A 27,099-nucleotide genomic window follows, 5' to 3' on the forward strand; every position below is an offset into this window, starting at 1 on the left:
GCAGATCCATAGGGAGATAAGTGTGTGCTCACAAAGGCATTTTTATTTTTCTAAATCTGTTTAAATACCTTTAAGCCACACGTCCATTAAATAAGTAAAGCAATAATTAAACAAATTCCTTTATATAAATTCAGAGAACTCAAATGGTATTCTTTAAAATTGTACTTACATAAAAAGGGATTCATTTTACATATCTGCTACCAACTTGGGGATAGAATGACTATTTTGCCTTGAGCTTACAAGAATAGATTTTAATGGCTTACAATTTTCAGGTCTTAAAAGGAAAAACAATGCATTATTTTAGCTGTACACGTAGAATCATCATAGATATATATCACCTTCAAAAACTGTCCACATTACTTTTAATTTAGTCAATTCAGCACATTGCACACTCACAGTCTACTCTAAGCAAATCAACTGCACAGGTAGGTCACATGCAAATGAAGATTTGACATTCCAAAAACTAATGCAAACAAATGCAGAATGGACCTCTGTCTTTGCAAAACTGAGTGGAACCTCGCACGAGCGTGGATCTCGTTGGTCGCTAGCGACGGAGACCGCGCAAAACTCAAAATCGCGGATGTCAAGCAAAAGCGCGACGATGACACGTGAGGGGGGGGGCCAGGCGGCTCAACGGCGGCAGTGGCGGCGGCGAGTGCTAGCAGCGCTCCAGACACTCGATCACGCGTGCGATAGACTTCTGGCCCGTCGTGCCCACGGTGCTCTGCAGCAGCAGCAACAACAACAACAACAAAGGCACGCTCGGTCACGCGCGAGGAATCAAAACATTAACGCGGGACATCGGGGACACGGAGATGGCGCGACGGCATGTTACTACGCTTCGTTAACTTAAAACTACACGCGCCAATGTTTTTTTGCGATAAGCTACAAATCCCATGAGCCTTTGTGGGCATTTGATAGGAAGTTTATTGATTTGCAGGCACTATCGATTCTGCATGCTCAACAAGCGCGACAAAATACAATTTAAAAAAATTAAATCATGGTAACGACATGATGGGCAGTGAACTGTTGCCCGTCAAACGGTTTGAATGAAGGCAAGACACGCAAGGAGTGCATTCTAGCGCTAAAGTCACCATTGTCTGTTCAACTCTTAGGGGTGTGCAGAAGCTGCACGTGAAGTTTCACTGCCAGAGCAGAAGCATTTAACCGCGGTTGGGAATAATAGTGAAGTCTCACCGTGAGGTTCATGAAACACAGGAATTTCTGCAGCATCTCCGTCATACTTGAGAAGTCTCCCTTGGGCAGACACTCGCGGATGGTCTGCACAGTCGTCTGGTGGCGGCAGGAAAACGAACGTGGGTGTGGGTTACCGTGTGGAGGCACGCGTACCGCTGTGCGGCTGGAATGTATGTGTGGTTGTGTGTAGTGGGAGTGGTGGTGTAGCGGATACTGCGCTGCACTATGAATCCGGTGCGCCAAGTTTCATTCCTGCTCGCGGCCGACACCAGTGACGATTATCTGAACCGGTCCTGGACCTCCCCTAGGTCGGCTCGGTCTCAAATGAGTACCTGGTGTGGTGTGTAGTAAACATCACCACTAGGGAGACAAAGGCTGCCGGGCATGGTGCTGGCCACCCACCTCCTTGTGTGCCGTGCCGGCCTTCATAGGTGCTCGCTAAGAGCACTTGCCCCAATAGTCTGTTAAGGCTATACGGGATATCTTTGTCTTTGTTTATGTGGGGAGCAGTAGTGTAGCGATTAGCGCACTGCGGCGAACAGAGTTCGATTCCCGCTCACGACGAACATGAGTGACAATCATCTGAACCGGTCCTGAGCGTCCCCTAGGTCGACTCAGCCTAAAATTAGTATGTGGTGTATAAACATCACCACTAGGGAGACAAAGGTGGTCGGGTGTGGTGCTGGTCACCCACAGGCTTGTGTGCCGGCCTTCATAGGTGCTCGCTGACAGCACTTGCCCCAACAGTCTGTTAAGGCTACACAGGGGAGGGATCTTTGTGTGTGTGGGGCTCTTGAGTGGACGTACCGGACTCTCGTGGCACAGGCAGCCAAGCACTAGCGCCGTGTAGGACGCCACGATGCAGTCCTCCATATGCTTGCCCGCTTGCGCCAGGGCTGTGGTGACATGCAAGGCGAACGCTTACAACACCCATTGCAAAACATCTGGTTATCCCGTCTTTCTGATAAGAGCATTATACAATTACGTCATGCTTTGTGCGAATAGTTTCCACGTGTACGATTATGGCGCTGTTGCTTCAATTTGGTACAAATAACGGTGGTGTGTGTGAATTTGAACGCCGCATACAATTGAAGTTTTAGTTTAGTATTCAGTCCTGTCAATCCGCTGCTGGATGAAGGGCTCCCAATGTCATTCCGTCACAAAGTTGTTTGACAGTATCTAATCTCGCTGGTTGTAGGTGCCCGTGACCTGTTCAGATATCACTCGCCACAGATGTCAGCTGTAACTGGAGATCATTACACAGGCAGCCGAGCTCATAGTGATAGGGACCACTGCCACTGTGATCAGTTTTTTATGCATTTGACAAAGGTCTTATGAAATATTCTATACGCAGAGGGCAAGGGCTTATTTTATCAGGTGGAACAGGTCATTGTGGGCTCGGGGCAGCAGTATAAGTCCAGTGTTTGCATCCTACAAACTTAAATGAGCCTCCAATTTCCAGACCTATATAAAGATCACCATGGCGAATACGACAGGTGCATACCACTCAATTGGGTGGTTTCTAAACAATGATAGCTGGCGCGTGAAGACCGAATAGTGCGGTGTTTTGAAAAAAAAACCCCTGGGTCGAGCTACGGAAAGCAAATGTGGCTCAAGAACTTTGACGCGATAGACCTCTGCATGGTCTGGCCACAAATGAACTCGGCTCGAGAAACCTGCGTGCGTGCGTGCTTCTCTCGCGCCGCGGTCAAACCTTTTTTGAGCGTGTCCATCTCCTCTTCCTCGGCGGCCGCTGCCGCCTGCTTCGCCGAGCGGATGTCCCCAGGGCGGCCCGTCCTCCCGGGCTCCGGCGACGCCTCCACCCACTCGAGGCCACTCTCCGACTCGTGCCACTCTCCGTCGGGGTCGTTGCCGCGGTGCGGCTGCTTTTGCTGCTGCGTCTGCTGCTGCTGCAGCTCCAGCTGCTGCTGCTCCTGCTGCGTCGTGGCCGTCGTTGTTGACGAGGGCAGAGACGCCGACGACGTCGTCGCCCCCTCTGCGGCAGGCGCTGCCGCTCCGCCGGGTTGCGAGGAAGCTGCGGTTTTCATCGCGCCCTTGATGATGTCGTCGGTTTGGGTCTCGGCCAGTTGAGCTGCGTGTTCCCGCTGCAGGTAAAGCTACGTGCACGCGGGGGAGAGAACGAGGCGTGAGAGTGGCAGTGTCCTGTGTGTGTGTGTGCGTTTTGACCGACCCAACGTTCAGGCTATACAGGGGATCTTTGTGTGTCGACTATAATCCCTATCCAGGGCGCATGGGTGCTTCCATCATGAGCACACTCCGCTTTGTGGTTCGGGTCTCGACATTAAAACCCAAACCAACTTCAGCCACCCACTGGCTTGCATTGCTTTGACCGACACAGGCCATCGGCTAACGATTGTGGGCGTGGCATCGCGCAGAGGAGTGGAACATTTTGTTCTGATGCCTCATTTATATAATCACCCCAACAGAGCGCTAAAATTGTTCATGTAACATCATCCTAAATGCATCTGACGCCGGATGACCTTGTGTTTAGCTTCGTGGTTCCCGACAATGGTTCTCATGTACCTCCCGACGAGACATATCAACTGTCCATTTTTATAACCATTTACACAAATTAACACTGAAGACATTGAGTGACACTCGCATAACAATTAACCCTCGATTTAAAGCTTTCGTGACTGCAGGGATTCATCTTCTTGGTTCTTTCGGTAAAGTCACGTAGAATGGAAACAATAAAATAATAAAAATAAAACATAATAAAGACAGAGTCTGAATGACTCAGACTGTCTTCTGACCTGTTCTCCACCTGAGGACGGCTGCTTGCGTTGTGGCCAAAACGTCGTGAGAATAATTTTATAATGTTTTATTTTTATTATTTCCATTCTATGTGACTTTACCGAAAGAACCAAGAAGAACAATTAACCCGCTTACAATTTAATATCCACACTTCAGCAATGCAAAATAAAATCACTTGTTCAGTTTAAGCCGAGTCACCATGAGTGAAGCAGAGCAAGAAGGCAGAGTTCACTGGATCTGGAAGGCTACAAGAGATTTTGAGACCGGCTTGAAAAATGTTATATTGTATACGTGATATGAGAGTGCACTCTTAACAGAGCACATGGATTACCAAGATGAACAAGATCATGGGTTCACAAATCCCATGCAAGTACGAGCTTTAGAACTGTTAATGCATACACGTGCAGTAGCAACACTTAGTATTCTCACACCACCATATCCCACGTCAAAATCTGAATATTTATCCTGGAGAAATCCGATGTGCTATAAAGCTTTTCACAGATGTCCAGTCGGGGTGGATCAGAAAGAACAATACAAAAAACTAATAGAGTGTAAAGTATAGGAAACCAAAGCAAATCAATAACATTTTATAAATCAAATAGATAAAATATGTAAGTTGATATTGCATGAATCTTGACTTAAAGCTTTCGTGACTGCAGGAATTCATATTCTTTGGGTCTTTCGGTAAAGCCACGTAGATAGAAAAATAATAAAATGAATAAAAAAATATAACAATATATTTTTATTATTTATTTTCATTTTTCTATCAACGTGGCTTTACCGAAAGACCCAAAGAATTTGATATTGCATAAGTACATCGATTCCCAAGCTTGGGAAATTCAGCAAAACAACAGAAAAAAACCAGTCCCAGACCATACGAAGACAACAGTCCCCTCAATACAATTTCACTCTTGAGATGTGGGCAAGGATGAAAGTTACAAATCATATTTGCACTTAAAAAAGGTCACGTGACCTTGCGTACCCCCTAGAGATGTCAAGCGCAGGTTGGGGGGGGAAACCACTGTTCTGGGCTCAGACAACCACGAATGCACGAGACTTGACCACGATGTGGGTGACCCAACCTTGCCACGAATGTCCCCATCGCGGCACAAAAATAACCAACACGGAACACGGCCAGCGCGACTCAAAAATGGCGCGGTACCTGCACGAGGGCTTCCAGCGCTGGCACACAGCAGCCCGTCCCCGTGTCGGCGATGCACGACGAGTCAGCCGAGACGCCCTCCGTCTCCATGGCGACGAGACACTGACGGTTGCGGGCACTCAGCTCCACCAGGTTAACGAGCAGCGCCAGGCCCTGGGGGGCATGGAGAGGGTCCGGTTTCAGCCCTTGCTGCAGGTTTTAAAACAAGCCACTGAACGATGTCCAAATGACGATGCTTCTCGCGAGACCTCGGGGTAATTTTGTAAATGTCGTGAATGTTGCCGAAATAAACCGAAACCTAAATGTGAGAGCGTGTGGCTTCGGATCCCTAGGGTTCAGGTTAATGCACGTTGCTCGGAAAGGCAGAAGATAGCAACAGTTTGGAGAGGCCTTCATCCATTATGGCTGATTATGATAATTACAAATGCACAAGCCTTGGAGCAAATGATGAATGCACAAGAATCAGACAAACGTGACATTTTTTTAGTGTTCAGTGTAAATGGCCTAAGTATCCGAGGCTCTGAAAAACCAGACCTAAGCACCTTAAGATTCTATGTTATTTCCAAGGTTCAAAGAGTCAGACTAAGATAATCTTCGTGTTCCTGAGGTTCGGGGTTCATGCGCGAAGTTCACGGAGCTACAAAAGGCAACGTTAGGACTCTAAAGCCGTCCAGTTAATGCCTGACGTGCACGGGCAAACAAGGCTGCGTTCAAAGTAAATGCCCAATGCTGAACAAAAGTAGATTTTCACCCTCCGTCAAACACACCAGCCCAGGCTTCGTGTTTTTAAAAATGGAAATAAAGTTCCGCGCTGCGCTGTGGCAGTGGGCGGCTGGCTGGAGGTGGCGGCGTGGGGGGATTACCAGCACGCGGATGTCGAAGCGCTGCTCGGCGGGCAGGAGGGAGGGCACGTGCAGCACGCAGCCCAGTACCGAGCCCACGAGTCGGTCCTGCTCGCCTGCCTTCGTGCTGCCCCACTCTGCAAGCGCGCACGAAAAAAGGGGGCATTATGGCCCTTGGTTGCTCAGAAACTTCTTTGCTACAAAGTAAAAAAAAAAATCCCTTTTCACTCCATTTTTTTATCCTGATTGTGCTGCAGACGTCACGTCGTTAAGCAAAGTATCAGTTCGGAACTCTTGGACAGCATTGCAGGCTTTCCATGTTAGAGAATGGCCCGTGGAAGCAAATATCACGGAACTACTTCCGAGGTCCCTTCTAGTGACCTCTGGTCCACATAATAGGTGGCAGCACTTTCCCACTCACCCTGCCACACAATAATGTCAAATTACTGTGTAGCACACAGTAATTTGACATAAAACAGATATTTTTAGTGCTCATAGCTGGAATTTAGCAAAGTGTCGAACCAATGCAGACATGATGGAATTAATGTGGTCACTGGTGACCAGGCTGAGACTAGAAGCTCACTACACTAGAGAACCCTGCTTAATCACAGGCACCTTGCCTGGATTTCAAGGCCAGGCTGTCAGTGGTGCCATCTGTGCTCTTGACTTTTGAGCCACCAGGCCACATTTCCCACGGCATCATCGCATTCACAACCAGTTGCATTAAAGATGGACGAAATTCAAAATAACAAATAGTTCTTGTACGTCCATACAAAGGATGTGTATCAAGATCTGTCTGACAAGTTTGACGTTTCCCTAATGAAAAAAAATATATAAATATTACGGCCAAGTGCTGCAAAGAACACATTCCTGCGGAGGGAGCTGCTAGGAACTTTGGGTTGCTCGGTCAATGGCCAGGGTCAACGGCGGCGTGGTGTATTCCGCAAATATGCCCGACTGTGAGGGCGGGCACAAGCCGGCGTGAGTAGGTTAAACGTTGAGTTTTATAAGGGCACCACGGGGTGACCAGCCCCTCCCCACCCAGCCCCACCCCTCCCCACCCAGCCCCACCCCTCCCCACCCAGCCCCACCCCTCCCCACCCAGCCCCACCCCTCCCCACCCCTCCCCACCCAGCCCCACCCCTCCCCACCCAGCCCCACCCCTCCCCACCCAGCCCCACCCCTCCCCACCCAGCCCCACCCCTCCCCACCCAGCCCCACCCCTCCCCACCCAGCCCCACCCCTCCCCACCCAGCCCCACCCCTCCCCACCCAGCCCCACCCCTCCCCACCCAGCCCCACCCCTCCCCACCCAGCCCCACCCCTCCCCACCCAGCCCCACCCCTCCCCACCCAGCCCCACCCCTCCCCACCCAGCCCCACCCCTCCCCACCCAGCCCCACCCCTCCCCACCCAGCCCCACCCCTCCCCACCCAGCCCCACCCCTCCCCACCCAGCCCCACCCCTCCCCACCCAGCCCCACCCCTCCCCACCCAGCCCCACCCCTCCCCACCCAGCCCCACCCCTCCCCACCCAGCCCCACCCAGCCCCACCCCTCCCCACCCAGCCCCACCCCTCCCCACCCAGCCCCACCCCTCCCCACCCAGCCCCACCCCTCCCCACCCAGCCCCACCCCTCCCCACCCAGCCCCACCCCTCCCCACCCAGCCCCACCCCTCCCCACCCAGCCCCACCCCTCCCCACCCAGCCCCACCCCTCCCCACCCCTCCCCACCCAGCCCCACCCCTCCCCACCCAGCCCCACCCCACCCAGCCCCACCCCTCCCCACCCAGCCCCACCCCTCCCCACCCAGCCCCACCCCTCCCCACCCAGCCCCACCCCTCCCCACCCAGCCCCACCCCTCCCCACCCAGCCCCACCCCTCCCCACCCAGCCCCACCCCTCCCCACCCAGCCCCACCCCTCCCCACCCAGCCCCACCCCTCCCCACCCAGCCCCACCCCTCCCCACCCAGCCCCACCCCTCCCCACCCAGCCCCACCCCTCCCCACCCAGCCCCACCCCTCCCCACCCAGCCCCACCCCTCCCCACCCAGCCCCACCCCTCCCCACCCAGCCCCACCCCGCCCCACCCAGCCCCACCCAGCCCCACCCCTCCCCACCCAGCCCCACCCCTCCCCACCCAGCCCCACCCCTCCCCACCCAGCCCCACCCCTCCCCACCCAGCCCCACCCCTCCCCACCCAGCCCCACCCCTCCCCACCCAGCCCCACCCCTCCCCACCCAGCCCCACCCCTCCCCACCCAGCCCCACCCCTCCCCACCCAGCCCCACCCCTCCCCACCCCTCCCCACCCAGCCCCACCCCTCCCCACCCAGCCCCACCCCTCCCCACCCAGCCCCACCCCTCCCCACCCAGCCCCACCCCTCCCCACCCAGCCCCACCCCTCCCCACCCAGCCCCACCCAGCCCCACCCCACCCAGAATTTGACCACGAACACAAGGCCTGTTTAAACAGCCCTCCAAACCTCGTGACAGCTCCAGGCACAGATAAGGTAAACAGTTGGATCAGGGTTACATGTGATAACACCGCCACACTCACATCCCAACCACTACAGATTTTCTAAGGAGGCACTCCATTTAAAATTTTGGACGATCACAGCTTTGCAGTTCCAATTTCAAACAGCTTCACGCAGTTTATTGTAAGAATAGTTTAACCCTATAATGTAGGCCTAGAGTCCAAGAGACTGACCCAATGCGGTGTTTTGGATACCCACGTACAAATGAAATTTACATCTTATTACGTAAACTTATTTAACATACCATCTTATGTGAGCAAACATACAGCTATATTGATTGTATGGGTCCTTCCAGACCCAATCATTAGAAACAAATAAAATATTAACTATCCATCTTATGTGAGCAAACAGTGTTATTATATTCTTGGTTCTTTCGGTAAAGTCACGTAGAAGGGAAATAATAAAATAATAAAAATAAAGCAATAAAATATCATTCTCACGACGTTTATTATGTTTAATTTTGATTATTTTATTATTTCCCTTCTACGTGACTTTACCGAAAGAACCAAGAATATGAATCCCTGCAGTCACAATCGAAATTTAAATAGTGTTATTGTTTGTACAGGTCCTTCCAGACCACAATCACTGGAAACATGCAGCATATTTCGTGGCCCCATCCCAGGGCCACGCATCACGTTGTGCCCGGCGTGCCGGCCGTCACGTGGCACGGCAAATCGTGCGGGCGTGCCGTACCGTTGTCGTGCGTCAGGTTGAGGAGCACCCCGAACGATGCGCGCAGGCAACCCTCGAGGGCTTTGAGCAGGGGACTCCACTCCGCGCCAGCATTGTTCACGGTCCCCTCTTCATTCCTTGTCTCCGCTCTCTCTTTCCGCAGCAGCAATACCTCGCACAGGCCCAGAACTCTGCGTACGGACACCGGGGACAGAGATCCCCCCGTATACTAATTGCAAGGTTGTTTCGGCAAGGGCTGTTGATGACCACCTACTGAGGGTGCTGTGAGCGGCACCACACCAGGACACCATTGTCTACCCAGTGCTGGTGCTTACACCCCCGCACCAGCCAAGTTGACTATGAAGAGACCAGACCAATTCTCACAAATTGCCCCAATATTATTCAAATGGCCGGGAGCTGAATCCAGGTTGCCCGGTTTGGAGTGCAGTGTACAAAACACTGGACCATTTCCCCATACAACAGACATCCACAGGATGTTTTTTTCAATATCAATTTTTTTGCATTATCGATACGAATAACGTGATTATTAGTTTACCAACTGTAACCAGTGTAACCAAGTATTCAAACACACATATTCGAGCTTAAAGAGGCCTTCATCCAGCAGTTGACTGACAATGGGCTGTAAATGTATTTTATATACACATATTACTACTATAATGAGCCAAGAATGTCTGTGTGTCCCGCGCGTGACATCACTCCACATGCCGCACCCCCCCCCCGTCATTAATATTCATGAGCGAGTGGATTTTTACACTCGCGCAGAAGGTCAAGCGGAAATATTTTTTTTTGCAAATTCGCTTTAAGTTTGACGTTTCTTTATTGAAAGTGAATCTAATAAATAATTCTACGCAGCAACAAAGTGGATTTGGTGTCTTTATTTCTTCAGCACTTGAGACAACAGGTAAGTCTAATTTATGCTTTTACATTATGGTAAAATAGACATCGGTAATTTTCCAGATCTTGTATCGATTTCCAATTTATTTCAACCCCAGCGACCGAAAGCAGAAGAGAATAAAGTATCAGAGCAGTGAATTTGAACAAATTGAAGGTCAGTTATATACAGTGCTACAGTGACATGAAGTGAGGTGTTTTATGACGTTTTGTGCAAGATTCACTGCCATTAAATTTACACAAGACACAATTATACTCTGCTTAATTTTTTCGTAAATATTACAGCTTCCGTCCTAGGACGGGCAAAGAAGCTAGTACTTATATATATATTCTCTTTGGAATGGGCTGTCTTTTGACTCATTATATTGGAGCGTGCCATGCAGGGCAATTTAAAACACGTGCCAATTAGTAATGGATCATTACTAAAATTAAATTGGATTGGTTAGCGGAATCGATAATCGATTTGTAAATTATTATTAAAAAAATCAAGAACTGATAAACAACTCTCTACCAATCTAGATTTGAAGCTTTCGTGACTGCAGGGATCCATACTCTTTGGTTATTTCGGTAAAGTCACGTAATTATAAAATAAAATAAATGTAATCGACGTTTTGGGCGCAACACAAGCGTCCGTCATCAGGTGGGACAACCACAGCAAGAAACAATTTCTGAAGTGGGCAAAAGGGCTGCTGTGACAAGAGGCTATATAGGTAAGAGAGGGGGGAGGAGCCAGTGAGGAGAGATAGAGAGGGGGGTGTGGGGTAGGGGGAGTGGGGCGCTGCTCGAGGGATTAGGAAACAAGTAAGGCAAAAGTGGGCGGGGCTGGGAGTGGGAGGCTGAAGAAACTGGAGATGCGGATATGAAGGCAACACCATAAAGCAGTTAAGGTTTTACCTAGTTAATAACATCCTTCCAATGATTGCTCAATTTGTATCCATCTTCTCGGTTGAAGTTATGTCTATGTTTATATATCTGGATGGCTAGATGAACAAACCGTTGATAATAGCCCGAAGGTTTGCAGAGCACCTTGGTCTCGGAAAAAAACTCTACCACTCACATTTTTCCTCCTTCCTACCCCTGTGTGTGTGTGTACTGTTTTTAGTCATCCTGAGTGACTCCTTCCATTGGGTTCAGGTTCTGTGTTAATGGTGTGAAGTCAGGAGAGATATGCTTTCCGAAAAATGCTCCCGTGTGCAATTCCACAGCATACGTACATTGCTGCTGAATGAGTGCATTGCAGTCATGCGCACCATTTCCACAACACAAGGAAATTAACCTTCCTAAACGGCTGAATCTCAATGCGCAAGCATTGATCGTCGAGCAAGCTTGCGCGTTTTGTTTTGGTCGCTACAATCGCCAAATCCTTAAAATCACAGGCCATGTTGTACACCACTGCCTCCTGCATTGGCTGCAACGCATAAAATATGAACGTTCGAACGTACCGGGCTGTGGAGACAATGAGCTGCGAGTCCTGGTACGCAATCAGGTATCCCTGATTCTCCGGATTGTGCACGGTCACCTGTGGGAGACACCACAGTTCACAAACAAGCAAAGCGGTGGTACCCCCCCCCCCCGCCGCACCGCTAACACACACCGCCACTTTCAACCCAACGGGTGCGGCGTGTAGAGTGAGAAAAAACGCCGGCAGAAGGGACGCCCCCCCACCCAACACGTACGCTCTCGAGGACTCGCAGGCACCGCTCGGCACCCCGGAGGGAATCCACCAGCTTCTCCTCCGCCGCACGGTCCGCGCTTCTGAGCTTCTCGGCGCAGTCCGCCACTGTGGGGGTGGTGGTGGGGGGGCAATGCAAACAATTGGGCGAGAGGCCGTGACCCCCGACACCGCAAACACCCGTGACAAAAAAGTGCGCAAAAAGCCCCGCCGGCCCCATGTTAACATTTCATCGGCGACGCGATACCTTTGTCCACTATGTGGTCGAGCCCTCCGAGGAGGCGGAGTTCCTCTTTAAACCAGTCTCCCGCGCGTCGGGAGGTGAGTGAAAGCAGGGTCTCCATGGCCAAGTGTCCTGTCTGCACCGTCGTCAGACGCACATCGGGTGTCCAGGGCAGCAAGGTTTAGATGTGTTGGCGGCTCCGTAATCGAACGTAATCACGACCACTTTCACCGTGACTGTGATCGGCTCGTTTTAAACCAGGCGTGTAATAATTCATATTCTCGTTAATATCAATTCCTACGATCACAGTTCGTTTAAAGAATCGATCGTATTGATTATACTTGGTTTATTAACATTTTATGCAAATATTCCATGAGGTTCATGGTCAGCAACGGACGGAATGACAAAGAAAATTTGTGTGAGAAAGACAGAAATTAAATGGTACGACAGTACAACAGACATCGTACATACAAATAACTAATTCTTGAATTATCGTGCGACTCCAAACTGCGACAATTCTTGAAATCGTGAGGGATGTTCACAGTTAAATGCCTATTTTAATGGCCAATGAAATAAGTATATTTTTATACTGTTTTAAATTCAGTCTTTCTTAATACACCATACAACAAATTTAATCAATAGCGTGGAGAGGTACATTAAATCAATAACTACCATCAACAGAATTCCTTTTTCATTTAGCAGAGATGTAAAAAAAAGGTGCAAAAAAATCACTACCCGGGTCTCAAAACATGAATTTGATGACAGTCACAAGTGGCGAGATGTTAACTCCCTTGTCTGGTATGCAGGAGGTTGTGGGTTCATCCCAACATTGACTCCTGTATATTTGGAGTTTGCATGTTCATTCTCCCCGTGGTCCACAAGTAGAATCGACATGCGTTTAGAGTAATTGGCTGCTCTACATTTCCACACGATAAGTCACTTTGTTGAGCTAACCTTTGTGGCCAGGTCGCTTCTGAAAAAGAGCTACATAGCTCAGTGGGCTTTACCTGCACCTCCCATTTGCATAGATGGCTATGTACGACGCAAAAGAAGTTCAATATACAAAAAAAACAAAGATCCCCCGTATAGCCTTAACAGACTGTAGGGGCAAGTGCCTTTAGCGAACACTTATGAAGGCCGGCACGGCACGCGAGGGGGTGGGTGGCCAACACCACGTCCAGTCGCCTTTGTCTCCCCAGTGGCGATGTTTACACATCGCACTAGGTACTCATTTGAGGCCGAGTCGACCTAGGGGAGGCCCAGGACCGGTTCAGATAATCGTCACTGGTGTTGGCCGTGAGTGGTAATTGAACCCGGGTCGCCAGGTTTGTAACTGCTACACTACCGCTCCCCACCACATACATACAACATACACACACACACCTGGTAAAAAAAAATTTGTTTAGTTTTAGGATCCACAGAGCGGACACGCTTGCGAGGATCTCTGGCTCCGACTCTCACCGTCATGTTCTCCAGGTCCAGGTGGCGGTTGTGCACCTTCTCGCACAGCTTGCGGATCCTCTCCCGGAGTCGGTCGCCCTCGCGGATGTCGGCTGCGCGAGCTGCCGCCGCCGCCGCCCCCCCCCGCACCCGCCACTGCTCCCTTCCTTCCGCCCGCATCTTCCTCGGCCGTCCCTCCGGCCCCACCACCCTCCATCTCCAGCAGGCGGATGAGTAGCTCCAGGCAGCCGCGGTCCAGGTCCATGTTGAGTCGGTCGCGGCTCAGCACGTACATGAGGGCGGCCGTGCACAGTGCCAGGTTCTGTGTCGCGACGGTCGCGGCGCAGCGTGCGAGGCGTCAAGGGGTGACAGAACGGAAAATGTCAATTTCAAAGCAAACACAAGCCAAACACAAGCCAAAGAAGGGGGAAGAAAAACCACGAACATGCATGGTTCCTGTATGGCTTTCCCACATGCGTTTGTATTTGGAAGTGTATAAATGGTATTATAAAAGCTGACGGGTAACTGAATCAATCTTTATTTTACGTGCCAATATCGCCCTCAATAAAGTGGGCATCGGTGCACATTACAACAGAACAAGAATGGTACAGTGGCATACAGGGGCATAACTGTCTGTGCGAAACACATTTGCATATTTACAAAGTGCCATTTTGCTCTCATTTTCGTCTCCAGATTTTGGTCAACTGTTTAATAAATTTTTCATCTTTTTTCAATTGGTCAAGTCCCCAAGAGCGACCAAACTTTCTACGGAAAAGTTTTGCCCGTATAGGATCATCTTACAGAGGCTTACTGCAACCCATTACAGACGGCCAGAGCAAATACATGAACATAACTGCCATTGGCTGTGTCATGGGCGGTCATACGCGAGGTTAAAGCATCGCTGGGAGGCAGGTAATGAGGTGTGTTGAAGATGTCACAATTCAATGCAAACTGATTTGTCATGTTTTAAACTTGTTTTCATTTTCAAATGCATCATTTGTACAGTTTTGTCTGCTCCATTAAACTTAAATTCAACACGAGTATATCATTTGCATACACTTTGTATGGATCGTAAATAATTAATTCTCGTCGTCACAATTTCATGCATTTATTGCGAGTACAAAAGTCAATTTTAATTAATCAATAAATGCCTCATTACATGGCTAATACCTGTCTGAACCAAGTGTGGAGATTTATCATGAGCCAAGATCAATTTACCGCTGAATAAAGGCCTCCCCCCAAAGCTGTCGCCATCTCAAGTGGTCCCTCCCATGTATCAATCCACCTAGCAGCTGGCACAAGACAATGCTATCGCTCGGTCTCCTTCAGCTTAATGGAAACAATTATTATCGTTCAGCCACCTTATAATGACGTCATTGCAATGATTTCATAAAAATAGAACGAGGAGTGACGCCATATTGACATCACCCCGGCACGCTTGACCGTGCTTTTTTTATAGTTTTTTTATTGTTTCGCTAACGAAGCCCTAAGATCTTGTGATGGCCAGCCAGAGACACAGGCAGTTATTGTTTTTGGATCGAGTCTTATTTTAGATCATGCTCTGCTCTTTCGCCGACAACCAAATCGACCATGATGCACCCAATCTGGAAATTGAAAGCTACGCAAGGTTGAGCCCAGGCAGTGCTTGGATGGGCGACCGCCATGCATAAAACAGGTGCTGTAGGTTGCTGTGGGGCCACATTGTCAGCAAAAGGCAGTGCAGCAAAATCTATTGTTGCCTTGCATTCCGCTCCAACGTCCATCTCCACAAGGCCGCAGTGACCAGCGGCAAGCGCGGTAAAATAACGCCCATGCACTGCGCCGCATTGTGGCTGTCCTCCTACAGCACTGGATTGACCAAAAGGGTCGTGCTTATGTGCTTTGTAACACCAGAAAATAAAAACGCGGAAACCATGGGAGGTTACCCGGCCGAGGGTACGGACGCGGGTTACCTGATTCTCCTGCGCGTCGATGAGCAGCTTGAACACCTTGGCCACCTGGCCGTGAGCACGGAGATGCATGCGGAAGCCAGGCATTGCGCATTTCATGGCCAGGCTGATCACACTGCAGGGCACATTACAAAAATATTAGCAGAAATCGATTAAAACATCCAGCCTTTTAAATGTGAAAAAAAAGCTCTGAAAAATCATGCATGGGTGTGGATTATGTAACACTTTTCAATGTGCATTTGTCTTTGAAAGTATTTAATTAGCAGTATGGAAGTTCAATAGAGGTAGCTGACTCAGGAAAAAATGCATTTGCAGAGGAGTAAATAGTCCACTAATCTTGATTTTGGGCACTCCTTTCAATAAGTCCCTCAGAACAACACAATTTGATATTCAAGTTTTGTTTGTATTAGTTTACACATCAGTGCCCTCATGTTACAAACGGGGCTAATTCATAAAACCTGAGTTGGAAAGCATAAAAAAATGCAATTCTTTTTCGAAGTCTCTATATTTCAGTTACAGGAGGATATTAACATTGGCGGTAAAGTATTGTCAGCTTGCACTTCTGCAATCCAGCCAAGTTGCCCCTTACATCTCATACAATAGCGAAAATAATTTAATATACCTCATGTCGAACACTAAACAGATTAAGTGCTTCGACACAAAGCAGTCTGAATCACTCATCCACAACAATAATAATAATGCAATTTATAACGCGCGCAAATTTGCGGACATAACAGCCGCAACTCAGAGGCGCGGAGCCAAGCTCAGAGTCGCTCAAAAGCGCCTGGTTATAGAGGTGAGTTTTTAAGTCTCTCTTGAAGGAGGCGATTAAGGTGATGCTGCGAATGTGCAGAGGGATGGCGTTCCAGAATGTTGCGGCTGCCACCGAGAAGCGGCGCATAGACATGACCATCCTGGATCTTGGTATCAAGAGGAGGTCGTGAGTCACGCTGCGCAGGCATCTGCCGTGTGCGGAGCTGCAAGTTGTCAATAATGAAGAGAGGTACGGTGGGCAGGCAGATGTATGTTTATAATAGGGAGACAATAAATCGTTTTGCGTCACAATCCCCCTACACATGCATCTAAAGTCAGGCTGCGTAACCCAAGGTCATGTGGGGCCGTTCCTGACCCATGAGCAGCAGGAGTCCGCGAAAGCTCTGCAAACGACTCAGCGGGGCTGTTCACTGCGCACAAGCTATGACGCCCACCGCCGTTCACGAACGCTGACGTCGCAGTTGTCAAACGTGATGCCCCCCCCCTCGCTAATTTGACGTCACGCGGGGGGGGGGGGCGGGGGGAGTGCTAAGAGATCCGTATCATGGCCCCCCCCACTTTGAAAAAAGGCTGCACACTCCTGGTTTGTGGAGACACAAGTCCACTTCAATGGTCGCAAGGCTGAGCGCCAGTGGTGGGATGGTGCATGCGGTGGCGTTGGGCCGACCTGAGGCAGCGGGTGCTGAGAGGCTGTCGTGGCTTGAGTCCGCTCATCAAGTACTCGACGTCGTCCGTGTACTCCTGCGTCTCTCCGAACTCCAGTACCTCGTTGAAGTGCTTTACCTGCCGCACCACCGTGTACAGCTGTGCATTGTGGGGGGGGGAGGGGGTGCACATTACAAGGAGGGCAAGGCGCAATAAATTCAAGCCACCTTGGCTTGAAGTTCTATTTAAATAAAATAATGTCTCAATACTCCTCCAGGAGGTTCCTGGATTTACATGTTTGGTCAATTCTATTTTAAGAAGTGTTCTGTGTGTGGGAGGCAAATATAATTCCCGGAGAAAACCAATCGTGCATATAAAAAGGGATAATATATTCCAGTATCTGCAGAGATGGGGTCATGAACCTGGTTGCTTATTTCCAGCATCTGGGCACCATGCGACCCAGAGGGATTGGGAATTACACAAAATCACGTGAGCTACCTACCCATGCATCCGTAGTGCTAGATTACACAACTAGCTTAAGGCACCTTCCAGTTATGTCCGAGAGATTGCCAGTAAACAACTTGAATATACCATACTATAGCTACATTATAAAACGGCATATTTCACTATACATAATCAGATTGATACGGTCGCTATATTTAAACAATTCTTCTGTTGTATGTCTTTATGTCGGTATGTGCCACTTTGAACAAACCTTATACAAATCCATATTTTTGAGGCTACATATATAGATTTGGTATTGATTGAAAACACACATGCAAGCAGACAACTTTTTTTTTTTCTACGACCTTTCTTTGCTGGGTTAAGGGAGCGAAACAAAAAACGTGCTCATGTGGACCACAACTTTCAAAATCATGGAATGCTTACATACTTATGTAGACTAAAAGATCAAATGTGTGCTGACCAACCATCAGCCGAGCAATAGGCATCCCTAGCAATGGTTGGGCCTGCCGGAAATCATATGGGAGCATCAGAGAGCCTAGTGGAATGTTTGATGCAAGAATGAGAATGACTGATTGAATGGAGAATGAGATTGGGTTAATGAGTATGAATGAGGAATGCGTGATTGGATGAGCTAAGATGAGAATGAATGATTGGAGGAGGTAAGAATGGATTTGAGACCGAGCTGAAACGGGGACCCGAGCCGATGGGGAAGATAACCCCAACTTGTAGGACGGGCTGCCCTCTCGTATCGTACAAGTTAGGCAAGTAACAGTGCATTGATTCATAATTTAAAAGCAATTTTTCTCCATCACAATATACGCAATGATTGTACAGATGAAAAACATTTACAATGTATGTAAATTATATGTAAAGGAAATAGTGTAATATTTAGGCTAATGGAGCGAACAAATACTACAAAAGCCGTAATAACAAACAATACAAAGGCTGCGAAAACGAGACAAGTGAATCTGCAAATCGCAACCCCAAATCGGTGGAGGGTGGGAGGGGGGTTAAATCGGTACACGCCAAATATTTAAGATAGACAAACCAAAAGAGCATCGTCATTTGCCTCGTGACTTCATACAGTCACATGGCCACACATGCGATTGTAGAATGGACAGGCAGCACATATTTAACACTTTCCCGTTCCAAGATGTCTGCAAATTGCAGGGTGGGTCCCGTTCACTGCTGAATCTTGGAACACGCAAACGGTTAGCGCTCTTTTATTTCGAGGAATAGTGCTGCTGTTTTTAAATACATTTAAGCTCCATGATAGCTGGCGCCAAAACTGTGCTACACGCCCTCCCGCATGACTTTTTACTTCCGATTCTGTTCGAAATCAATTCCATTCCGTTCGGAATTAGAAGAAAAACTGATGACGTACACGTATGTCAACCGGAACGGGAAAGGGTTAACATTATTTACGACGAGAATACTACTTGCATTGCCCAAAACAAGAGTCAGGCTCTCGGAGGAGACCCGTCTCTCTCTCGTCAGTGCCACGCGTGCGCGCGCCTTCTCCCCCTCACCTCCTTGTCTTCCTTGTGGCACTTGAGGGAGGAGACGCCCTCGTCAGAGTCCTGGCTGGGCCAGGCGATGCGCCGGAGGCGTGCGGGTGGCGGCGGTGGCGGCTCCTTGAACACGGAACCCTCGCCCTGCTCGGTCTTGCCGCCGCTGGGCGCCGTTCCCACCTGCTCGGCGTTGCCGTGCGGAGCAGTCGCCTCCTGGAGCGGCCGCACAGCCGGTGGGGTTAGTCGACAGCTCCACGCAGCCACTGCCCACAGATGAAGGTGCTGTGGCTTTTCTTATTGAGTCCATTTCGCACTTATTATGGCACCATCATCATTCGTCACGATCTATCCGATGCCGGATGCAGAACTCGCCAAGACGTTTGCACCTCCGATGGCCTTGCGATGGAAAAACAAATTCTGTATAGCTACTGCAATAAAGCCAATTTCATCGCTCCATATCCGTGATAGGGAGAATTTTTACTCCTTTGGCTATGGCACCACCAGCAATTAAATGTGCCTCTACCAATCGGTGTGGAAATATATACTTCATGACTCTTTTCGGTGAAAAGACATCGTGTCCACATGGTTATACCAAGTTTTGGAGAAATTAACAAAATCTCGACCGGGAATACAATTGCTTGTGCTGGCTTGTGAGGAACATACCCTGTAGGCCAAATTGGCCATAATAAATATTAAACACACAGATGCGATAGGTCACTGGATGTGCAAATGACATTGGCTTTAGGTGTGAATATACGCTACATTTGCAATATCAGAGTATAAAGAAACACTTGTCAAATGAACATCGCTACCTAACACCATCCACGACAAAAATAAATTATCAATGAAATTGACGATTGAAGAAGATGCGATGCATTTCAGAAAATCAAGGGCGAGTGAGATAATGACCGCTGGGTGCTGCTTCTCCTCCCCCCTGCGCGTGCTGCCCTCTGGGGAGGCGGCGTCCGCGCGTCTCTCCCCGTCCTTGCCAGGCCGAGCCTCGCCCTCCCGCCGGCTCTCGAGCTCGCCAAGGCCTCTCCGCTCCCCCCGCTCGCGCTCCTTCTCGCGCTCCCTCTCTCGTTCGCGCCCCACGGAAGCCTTCGGGCAAGAGACAAGACGGCGGACATGAGTCCCGGCGACGCCGCAACTCCCGACGCGCACGCTGCCGTTATCGAGTGTGCGGGGGGGGGGGGCTTGCGGACCCGAACGTTGCGTTGCCGCACGAGAGACACTCACGGGGGCGCTGGACGCGCGGTCGAGCCGAGGCGCCTTCATTTCCTCCTCGGGATGGTTCCAGTGCCGTGCGTTATACACCGCCTTCCCAAGTGGCTGCACCATCGCGCGAGCACAGCAACACGAGCAATATGCACCCATGGGTGTGTACACCGTAGTATCTTCATCGAGGATATATATACGATGTGTAATTTCACAGTATTCTCCGACTCTCGGAGGGTGACAATTACTCGGAGGCATGAGGAATTGCAGACAAGCAGGAAAGCAGCCAGGCGATGAGTCAATGCCAAGGGGAGAAAATACAAACTACACGCAGAAAAGCATCCAAATCAAGAATTGAACCCAGGCCCTTCTTGCCATGAGGCTGTGTTGTGTGTAGTCAGGGAAGATGGAAGCCAAATAAGATCATAACTTGAATGTAACTTTTCTCTCATCAACATGGGTTTACATTTGTGTCTAACAACTTGGTGACACAAACGAGGTACAATACAAATGGTGTGTGTGTTTTGGTTTGTTTCTTCCTCTAGAGGCCTCACCTTCTTGGGGCTGTGAAAGATGAGTTTTTTGCTGTCCTCGTTCTTCCTCTCGGCGTTGTGTTTGGAAATGCTGCCGCTCCGGGAGCATGCGGACCAAGCACCCTCCTCGCTGCTCGATTCAAGAATGTCTACACCCGCAGCATAAACAACACAATCAGCTCTCTAAACCACTCTTGTGTGGCGGGGAACCCTTCAACCCATTCTGCTAAAAAGGCAGTTTTCAAATGCAAGCTACTTCAACTGCAGCATACGTCTTGTGCCAATATCAAAATTCTGGAAATGCTGGCATTATTTTTGAGCGTAAGCCACACATGACCGGATTACAGCCTTTACTTAAAACCACCCATGACGTAGATTAACAGCCTTGCCCGGTATAAAACGCACTGCACACCACTCGCCCCACGACAAAGCAGCACATGCTGCAAAGACACGAACCGGTGTCTCTGGAGGTCGTGCTCTCCTGCGAGCTCTGCAGCGAGTCCTGCGACGCAGCCACAGTGCTCGACGCCTCCTCGGTTGCATCGGTGCTGCTGCACCACCAGTCCCCTGCACCTCCCCTCGCCTTCACCTGAGGACGGCAGTGGGTGCTCAATGTGTGCTAACCACGATATCATTACAGCATCGCCTGCGTCAGCTCGTCAGTCAGTGTTGAATAATGGATCATTATGACCGGAGGGACCCAGGGACGTATGGTACTTAATACGAGCTCTGCACACACTCAATAATATTTGACAAAAAGCCATAACTGACATTGTCCAAACTTAGCTCCGAGACTCATTGGTGCTGTTCTGGCGTTACCTGGGAATCGTTGGCAATGGTCCCGGGCCTTCCCGAGCCCTAGTTGCCGATCCCCCTGTACTTTGCCACGTTGGCTCAGGGCTGTGCCGCAACGTTGCTCTCTTTCTCTCTTTTTTTTTTATAATACATGGTTCACTGCCCAAAACATTAGCTTTTTAATATACTTCTGTATACAAAAACTCGTGTTTTTAATGAGGCTATTTTTTGATTAGTCACTTAATAAATCACTTAATCTTTTACCTAAAATTACTTTGGTAACAGAGATTTCACATAATGGCCTTCCACTAAAACTGAGAATACATCTGACCATTTGTGGCCATTAATACAACCAAAAATTACCTGTACATAATACAAACTGCAGATCTCAGTGGTTATGCCCTTTGCGCTTTGCCACCTCACTAAAATTAAAACCAGCGTCCAACAAAAAAAAGACGAAGCCATGGACTAATTTCAAGGAGCAGAGCGGGACCATGTACCTCCACTGTGGGGGTGTCCTCCCCCTCCTCCTCCACCATCTCGTCGAAGCCAAAGTACTTGATCTTGTAGGCGGCGCACGGGGCAGCCCCCTCGCTGGAGCCCCCCTCCTCTCCGTCGGAGTCGTCCTCGAAGCCGAACATCTCCAGTTTTGCCTGCCGCTTGCTGCTGCTGCCGCCACGGCCTGAGGGCCGGCGGGCGCCTCCAGCGGCGGTGCCAACCCCCCGCACCGATGCGGGACCACCGGCGCCGGACCCAGCTGCACCTGCGCTCGTCTTGCGTACGGCCAGGGCTGAGTCGACAGCCACCACCGGCGGAGCTGCACGGCACACAGGGGCACGGCGTGCGCGTGACGTGAAAACACGTCGCTGGCATAATGTGGTTGGCTTGAGCCCTCGTGCAAAGAATTCAATTAAATGAGGCCCTTCTCTGCGTAATAAAACAACACATGGGCCCCCTCCAACCTGTGAGCCCCGGTGCAGTTGCACTGACTGCACACTCGATAGTTATGCCACTACATGCCATGAAAGTTCAGTAATTTGTCAAATTCGACCATTTTGTAATTGTCAAAATAACAAATGTTAGCTACTTGTGATAAGCCGTGAGCATTACAACATTAAAATCCGAGAACTGGAATTTTTGTTTAAAATATTTTTCCCATCTAGGTCAGTGTAAACCAAGGTCACATAAGTTGTTTATCACAACTGGCCAAAATTATTTTTCATGGAATCATCATTATCCATGATCAATCAACTGCTGAATGAAGGAATCCGCTGCTTTTTTCTCATTGGGGTTGTTTGACCATACTTCACCATGCTGGTCAGTGCGGGTTGGTGATGCGCGGGACCCCAGAATCGGTTCAGACATGATTCACCCACAGATGCTAGATGTGGCTCGGAATCGTGGGATGTTGTACAAAAACAATACAAGACAAGACCTGGGCCCATCGTAACAACATCATGCCAAACACGCCGCACTGCCTCACCCGTGGCGGTGGACGGCTTAGGGGGCTCTCCCACGTCCTGCAGAGTGACGCCGGTTGGCGAAAAGAACGAATTGGGCAGCGTGATTGGGTCCCGGCTCGCGCACGCCTTCGGAAACGCCACCTCCACCTGGGGGTTCCACGTCAAATCTTTCTGCGACTGCGGTGGGAGCTTTGGGTCTCCGAGCAGGCCATCCACCGGAGAGTCCGATTTGCGGCCCGCACGGCCGTACGTGCGGCAACTGCTGGCACGGAACGAGAGATCCTCATCTGGTTCGACAGCAGTTTCGGCCGCCTTTGGAGGCGCGCTCGATGCTGCAGGCGCTTTCTCCGTGTCGGCATTTGCACCTTGCGCAAAGTTGTCAGGCTTTGGCTTTTGTTTACCAGCCGTGGACCCTTTGTCATTTGAACCTTTAGTTCCCTTAGTCACAGTTTTCACCACTTCCCCTGCATGGGGCTTCTTGGATGGCTTTTCAGGAGGTTCTTTCAAATTAGTTTGGCTCGTGTTGGAACTCTCTTTTCCCCTTTTGGCAGTTCCTTTGCTTTCACTGCTCAGGTTCGTTTCTGATTCACCATCAGCGAGATTCTGTTCTGCTTCCAGCTTTGGAACTTTACATCTTGTGCTGTTTGTAGCATTGTGTTCCGGAACGTTAGTGGATTTCAAAGCGACACTGACGTGATTGCACGAACTGTCCTTTTCTTGCCGAGCTGCATCTAATAGATTTTTGGTATGATCTAATGTCTTCGACGGTCGTTCGTGAGAGATGGCAGGTGGCTTCTGCTCCGTGACAGTCTGAGAGTCCGGCTCCAATGCTAATTCATCTGTCATCTCCATATCATCGACTGGCCTATCTTTCTCTATTGGGCTTTCATCCTTTTTTGCATCCACAGTAATGCCCTTTCCTGCATGCCACAGCTTTCCCTTGCCTGTGGACAAAAACAGTTACGGAGGAAAACATTACAAGCATATAAACAAAATAAAAATTCCACAACATTTGACATCATGAAATTTAAACAATTATTATACATCAGCAACGTATTTAAAAAGCACACCAACCTGACAGGGCTTTCGGATACTTATCAGTCCAGGACAAGAGGCCATTCTGATTCTCATTCTCCTCATCACTGTCAAAAATGTCTTTCATGCAGGAGAATCGTGAGTTTTTTCTTGCCCCCGGGTTGTCCCCGACGCCCTGGGTACCCCCGTTGCTTGGCTCCGCGGCTTTGGGCTGAGGCTTGAGCCGCGCCTCTCCGCTCGGTTTCGCCGCCTGCACGCCGCCCCCAGCGCCACCGCGCTCTGCCTTGCTGCCACACGGCGCTGCCGCCGCCTTCGCCGCGTGGGCTCCGGCTCCTCGACCTCGCCCCGGAACCTTCGCCTCGTGTTTCTGCTCCGCTTTGCCACGGCCCGACGCGGTGGGGGTTGCCGCCGCGGCGGCGGGCTGCCCTCCGCCTCTCCCGCGCCGAGACTTGGGGCGGCACGCGGCCTCCGCTACGGACGCCTCGCACGAGTCGCTGTCGCCCGAGTCGAGGCGGCGACGCTTCGCCGGCACGGCGGTGGCGAGGGCGGTGGCCGCCGACGGAGTTGAGGTCTCGTCGTCTGTGAAGGCGTCGAGCGCACGCTCCCGCCAGCCGCCGGCCTCGGGCGATACCTTGGACCCCAGGAGCTCGTCGAAACGCGATGGGGCGCCGGGACTCTGCTGCTTGCGACTGTAGGTGCGTCCATATCGCGACGCCATCGTGCACACCACACGACTCCTGCGTGCACCAGACGCCACCGGCAAAACCACACGAGAATTAATATCACCAGCAGATGCAGCTCACAGTATACTCCAGGAAACAGGACACTGTTCTTGATGTACCTTACAGCCCTTGTCAAATAAATGCTAGATAAGGGTTTCCCCATGCTGTACTGGTACTTGTCGTAAAGATTATTGATGTATACCTCACCATGCTCATCAGTGTGGGTTGGTAAATGGGGGCCCACAACCGTTTTAGACATCACTTACTACTGATGTGAGCCGCAAATTAATATCAAACTCAGTCGCCGAAAGCAATGTGCAGTGTGTGCTAACCACTGCACACAAAACATCTTCATCTTAAACAAAAAAGTGATGATTTCCTAAACCAAATCTGAAAGAAAAACAAGCCCTCTGCACGTGTGTATGACAATGCATGTGCTAACTGCAGGATCGACACTTGGCACGATGCTACACATTCCCGTGGGAGGGCCCCCAAGTCCGCAACATTTGTGTCGTTTTAAATTTTAAACACCAATGGCTGCATTGACATTCGAACCAAACATGTACGACCTGACCTAACACAGCTGTAATCCGCTTCGCTTGATCCCCTTGTGAACACAACAAATAAATCCTATGTTAGATACCAGGAAAAGCCTATTTGAGTGAATTTTTTTTTTCCTGGATGGATCTTGCTGTGGGATGTTTTGCCAAATCCTCTTCTGGGTATTTCTGCTGTACGAGTAAGACAGCTCCGAGCGATCTCCCGCATATGTTTGAAGCACAGACTCCGCTGCACGGACTGTCGTAAGCCTACTTGCCAAATAAATACATCCTGCTATTAGTACCACCTCGTTTCAACCCAAGTCCATGTCCCATTCACATACATGAAAAGTGTTGATATACGTAATCCTGCAAGCTGGCTGCGACTTTAAACCTTTTCTCATTCCCAAAGCTTAAAACTTATGTTTGAAATCTCAAACCACACATCTTAAGTTTTAAAAAAAATATTTCCTCGGTCAAAACGTACGACACCACCGCTTGGTGGTTACGAACACAGTACGTTGCGTCCCCTCCCATCATCTGCAAGCGCAGACCAATTTCTTTTCTCTCATCTATAAATGACATTGCACATATGACATCACCTTGAACGACCCCATCAAAAATCAACGCAGTCACCCACCCAACCACGTACATTTCACAGCATTCAACGCGGCGCCGTCAGTAAAGACGCGCACGGTCTAAGTGTGACCACGACTTGAAGAGTCGCTGCTTCTTCTTCTCGACATTTACCGGAGGACCACCCCCCCCCCACACACCCAAATGCCTCTTCCTCAAGTCAGTTTCGCCCTCCACACGGTCGTGTGGCCACGGGGCAGTTCGTGGAAACTGTTCGCCCCGCGTCGTCTCAAGCGACGCAATGGGGCCCCGGGTTCTCTAAAATTATACCTAAACCCAGCGTTTACAAACAACGTACTCCGTACAGACACACACATATATACATTGCTATAGTGATGTTACTGTAACAACGAGGAAGAGTACACTGCGATACGAGCAGATTTGCGATTCGTTGCCATTAACATCTACAATGACAGCAGCATTTTCATCTGAAACTGCAATTACGATGACATTTCAATCAATTACGTACGACACAATGTACAACTGTATTCGAACCTCACTGGGTCTGGATAGCGAGTGATTACTTTGCAAAGGTTTCAGCTTTAGCGACGTGCCACGAACCGTACATTTCAACACATCAACTAGAAGACGGCCACACGACCGCAACTTTAAACTATTTCCCCCCCCCACCACCAACGGAACCCCGCCGCCGTTTGGCCTCGTGGCTACGGTACCCGGCCAAAGTGTCTCGGCATCGCATGGGGCTCTCATCCCTCAAGACACCGAGGAGGGGGGGCTCCTTGCCCCCCTCATCTCGCGGGGGCCCGCTGGGGCCCTCACTCCCAATGCCACCCCCCCATAGGAATGAATGGGGGCCCCGCGTTGACAGCGCGCCTCGACTCGACGCGCGCTTTAGGCCGCGGCCGCCGCCAACCACTGACGCGACTACGAACTCACAATAATAAACCCTCAAGTTGCGTGCGCTCACTTGTTAAGGACGCTGCGCGCCCATCAAGGCTTCGCTCCCGTGGGGGGGGAACGCGACGAGAGCTGGCGAGAGAGAGAGAGGGAAGGCGCTGGCCAAAGCTGCAGTTGTTTTCACGACGACGAAACTGAGCGACGCCAACTCGAGGCGGCCGCTCCAAGAAAAAGTAAGGGGCTCGGCGAGGGGGCGGAGACTCGGGGTGTATTGGGCGGGGCTACGGCGGTAGGGGGCGGGGCTACGCGGGGCTGGGCGGGGCTACGGTGATAGGGGCGAGGCTACACGGGGCTGGGCGGGGCTACGGCGGTAGGGGGCGGGGCTACGCGGGGCTGGGCGGGGCTACGGTGATAGGGGCGAGGCTACACGGGGCTGGGCGGGGCTACGGCGGTAGGGGGCGGGGCTACAGCGGTAGGGGGCGTGGCCACGAGGTGGGGGCGGGGTTACGCGGGTGGGGGCGGGGCCACGGGGGC

The 27,099-nt window shown here is 50.4% G+C and overlaps 1 protein-coding gene across 1 annotated transcript; it reads right to left on the reverse strand.

Moving 5' to 3' along the window:
- Positions 1-39: 39 nt before the first annotated feature.
- On the reverse strand, positions 40-26,799 carry LOC144937895 (wings apart-like protein homolog). The gene is made up of 23 exons (XM_078865475.1): positions 26,636-26,799; positions 23,850-24,547; positions 22,796-23,719; positions 21,813-22,129; positions 20,974-21,106; positions 20,539-20,666; positions 20,006-20,098; positions 19,679-19,867; positions 18,788-18,982; positions 16,816-16,952; positions 15,378-15,489; positions 13,633-13,747; positions 13,447-13,547; positions 12,010-12,121; positions 11,767-11,870; positions 11,533-11,609; positions 9,200-9,369; positions 5,998-6,113; positions 5,135-5,287; positions 2,912-3,314; positions 2,005-2,093; positions 1,198-1,293; positions 40-724 (listed from the first exon to the last, which is right to left on the reverse strand). The coding sequence occupies exons 2-23, from the start codon at positions 24,526-24,528 to the stop codon at positions 659-661; spliced, it is 4,509 nt and encodes a 1,502-aa protein (XP_078721601.1). The 5' UTR covers positions 24,529-24,547; positions 26,636-26,799; the 3' UTR covers positions 40-658.
- Positions 26,800-27,099: the final 300 nt, after the last annotated feature.

This window comes from Lampetra fluviatilis, chromosome 20 (assembly GCF_964198595.1).
Source record: "Lampetra fluviatilis chromosome 20, kcLamFluv1.1, whole genome shotgun sequence".
Lineage (NCBI taxonomy): Eukaryota > Metazoa > Chordata > Hyperoartia > Petromyzontiformes > Petromyzontidae > Lampetra > Lampetra fluviatilis.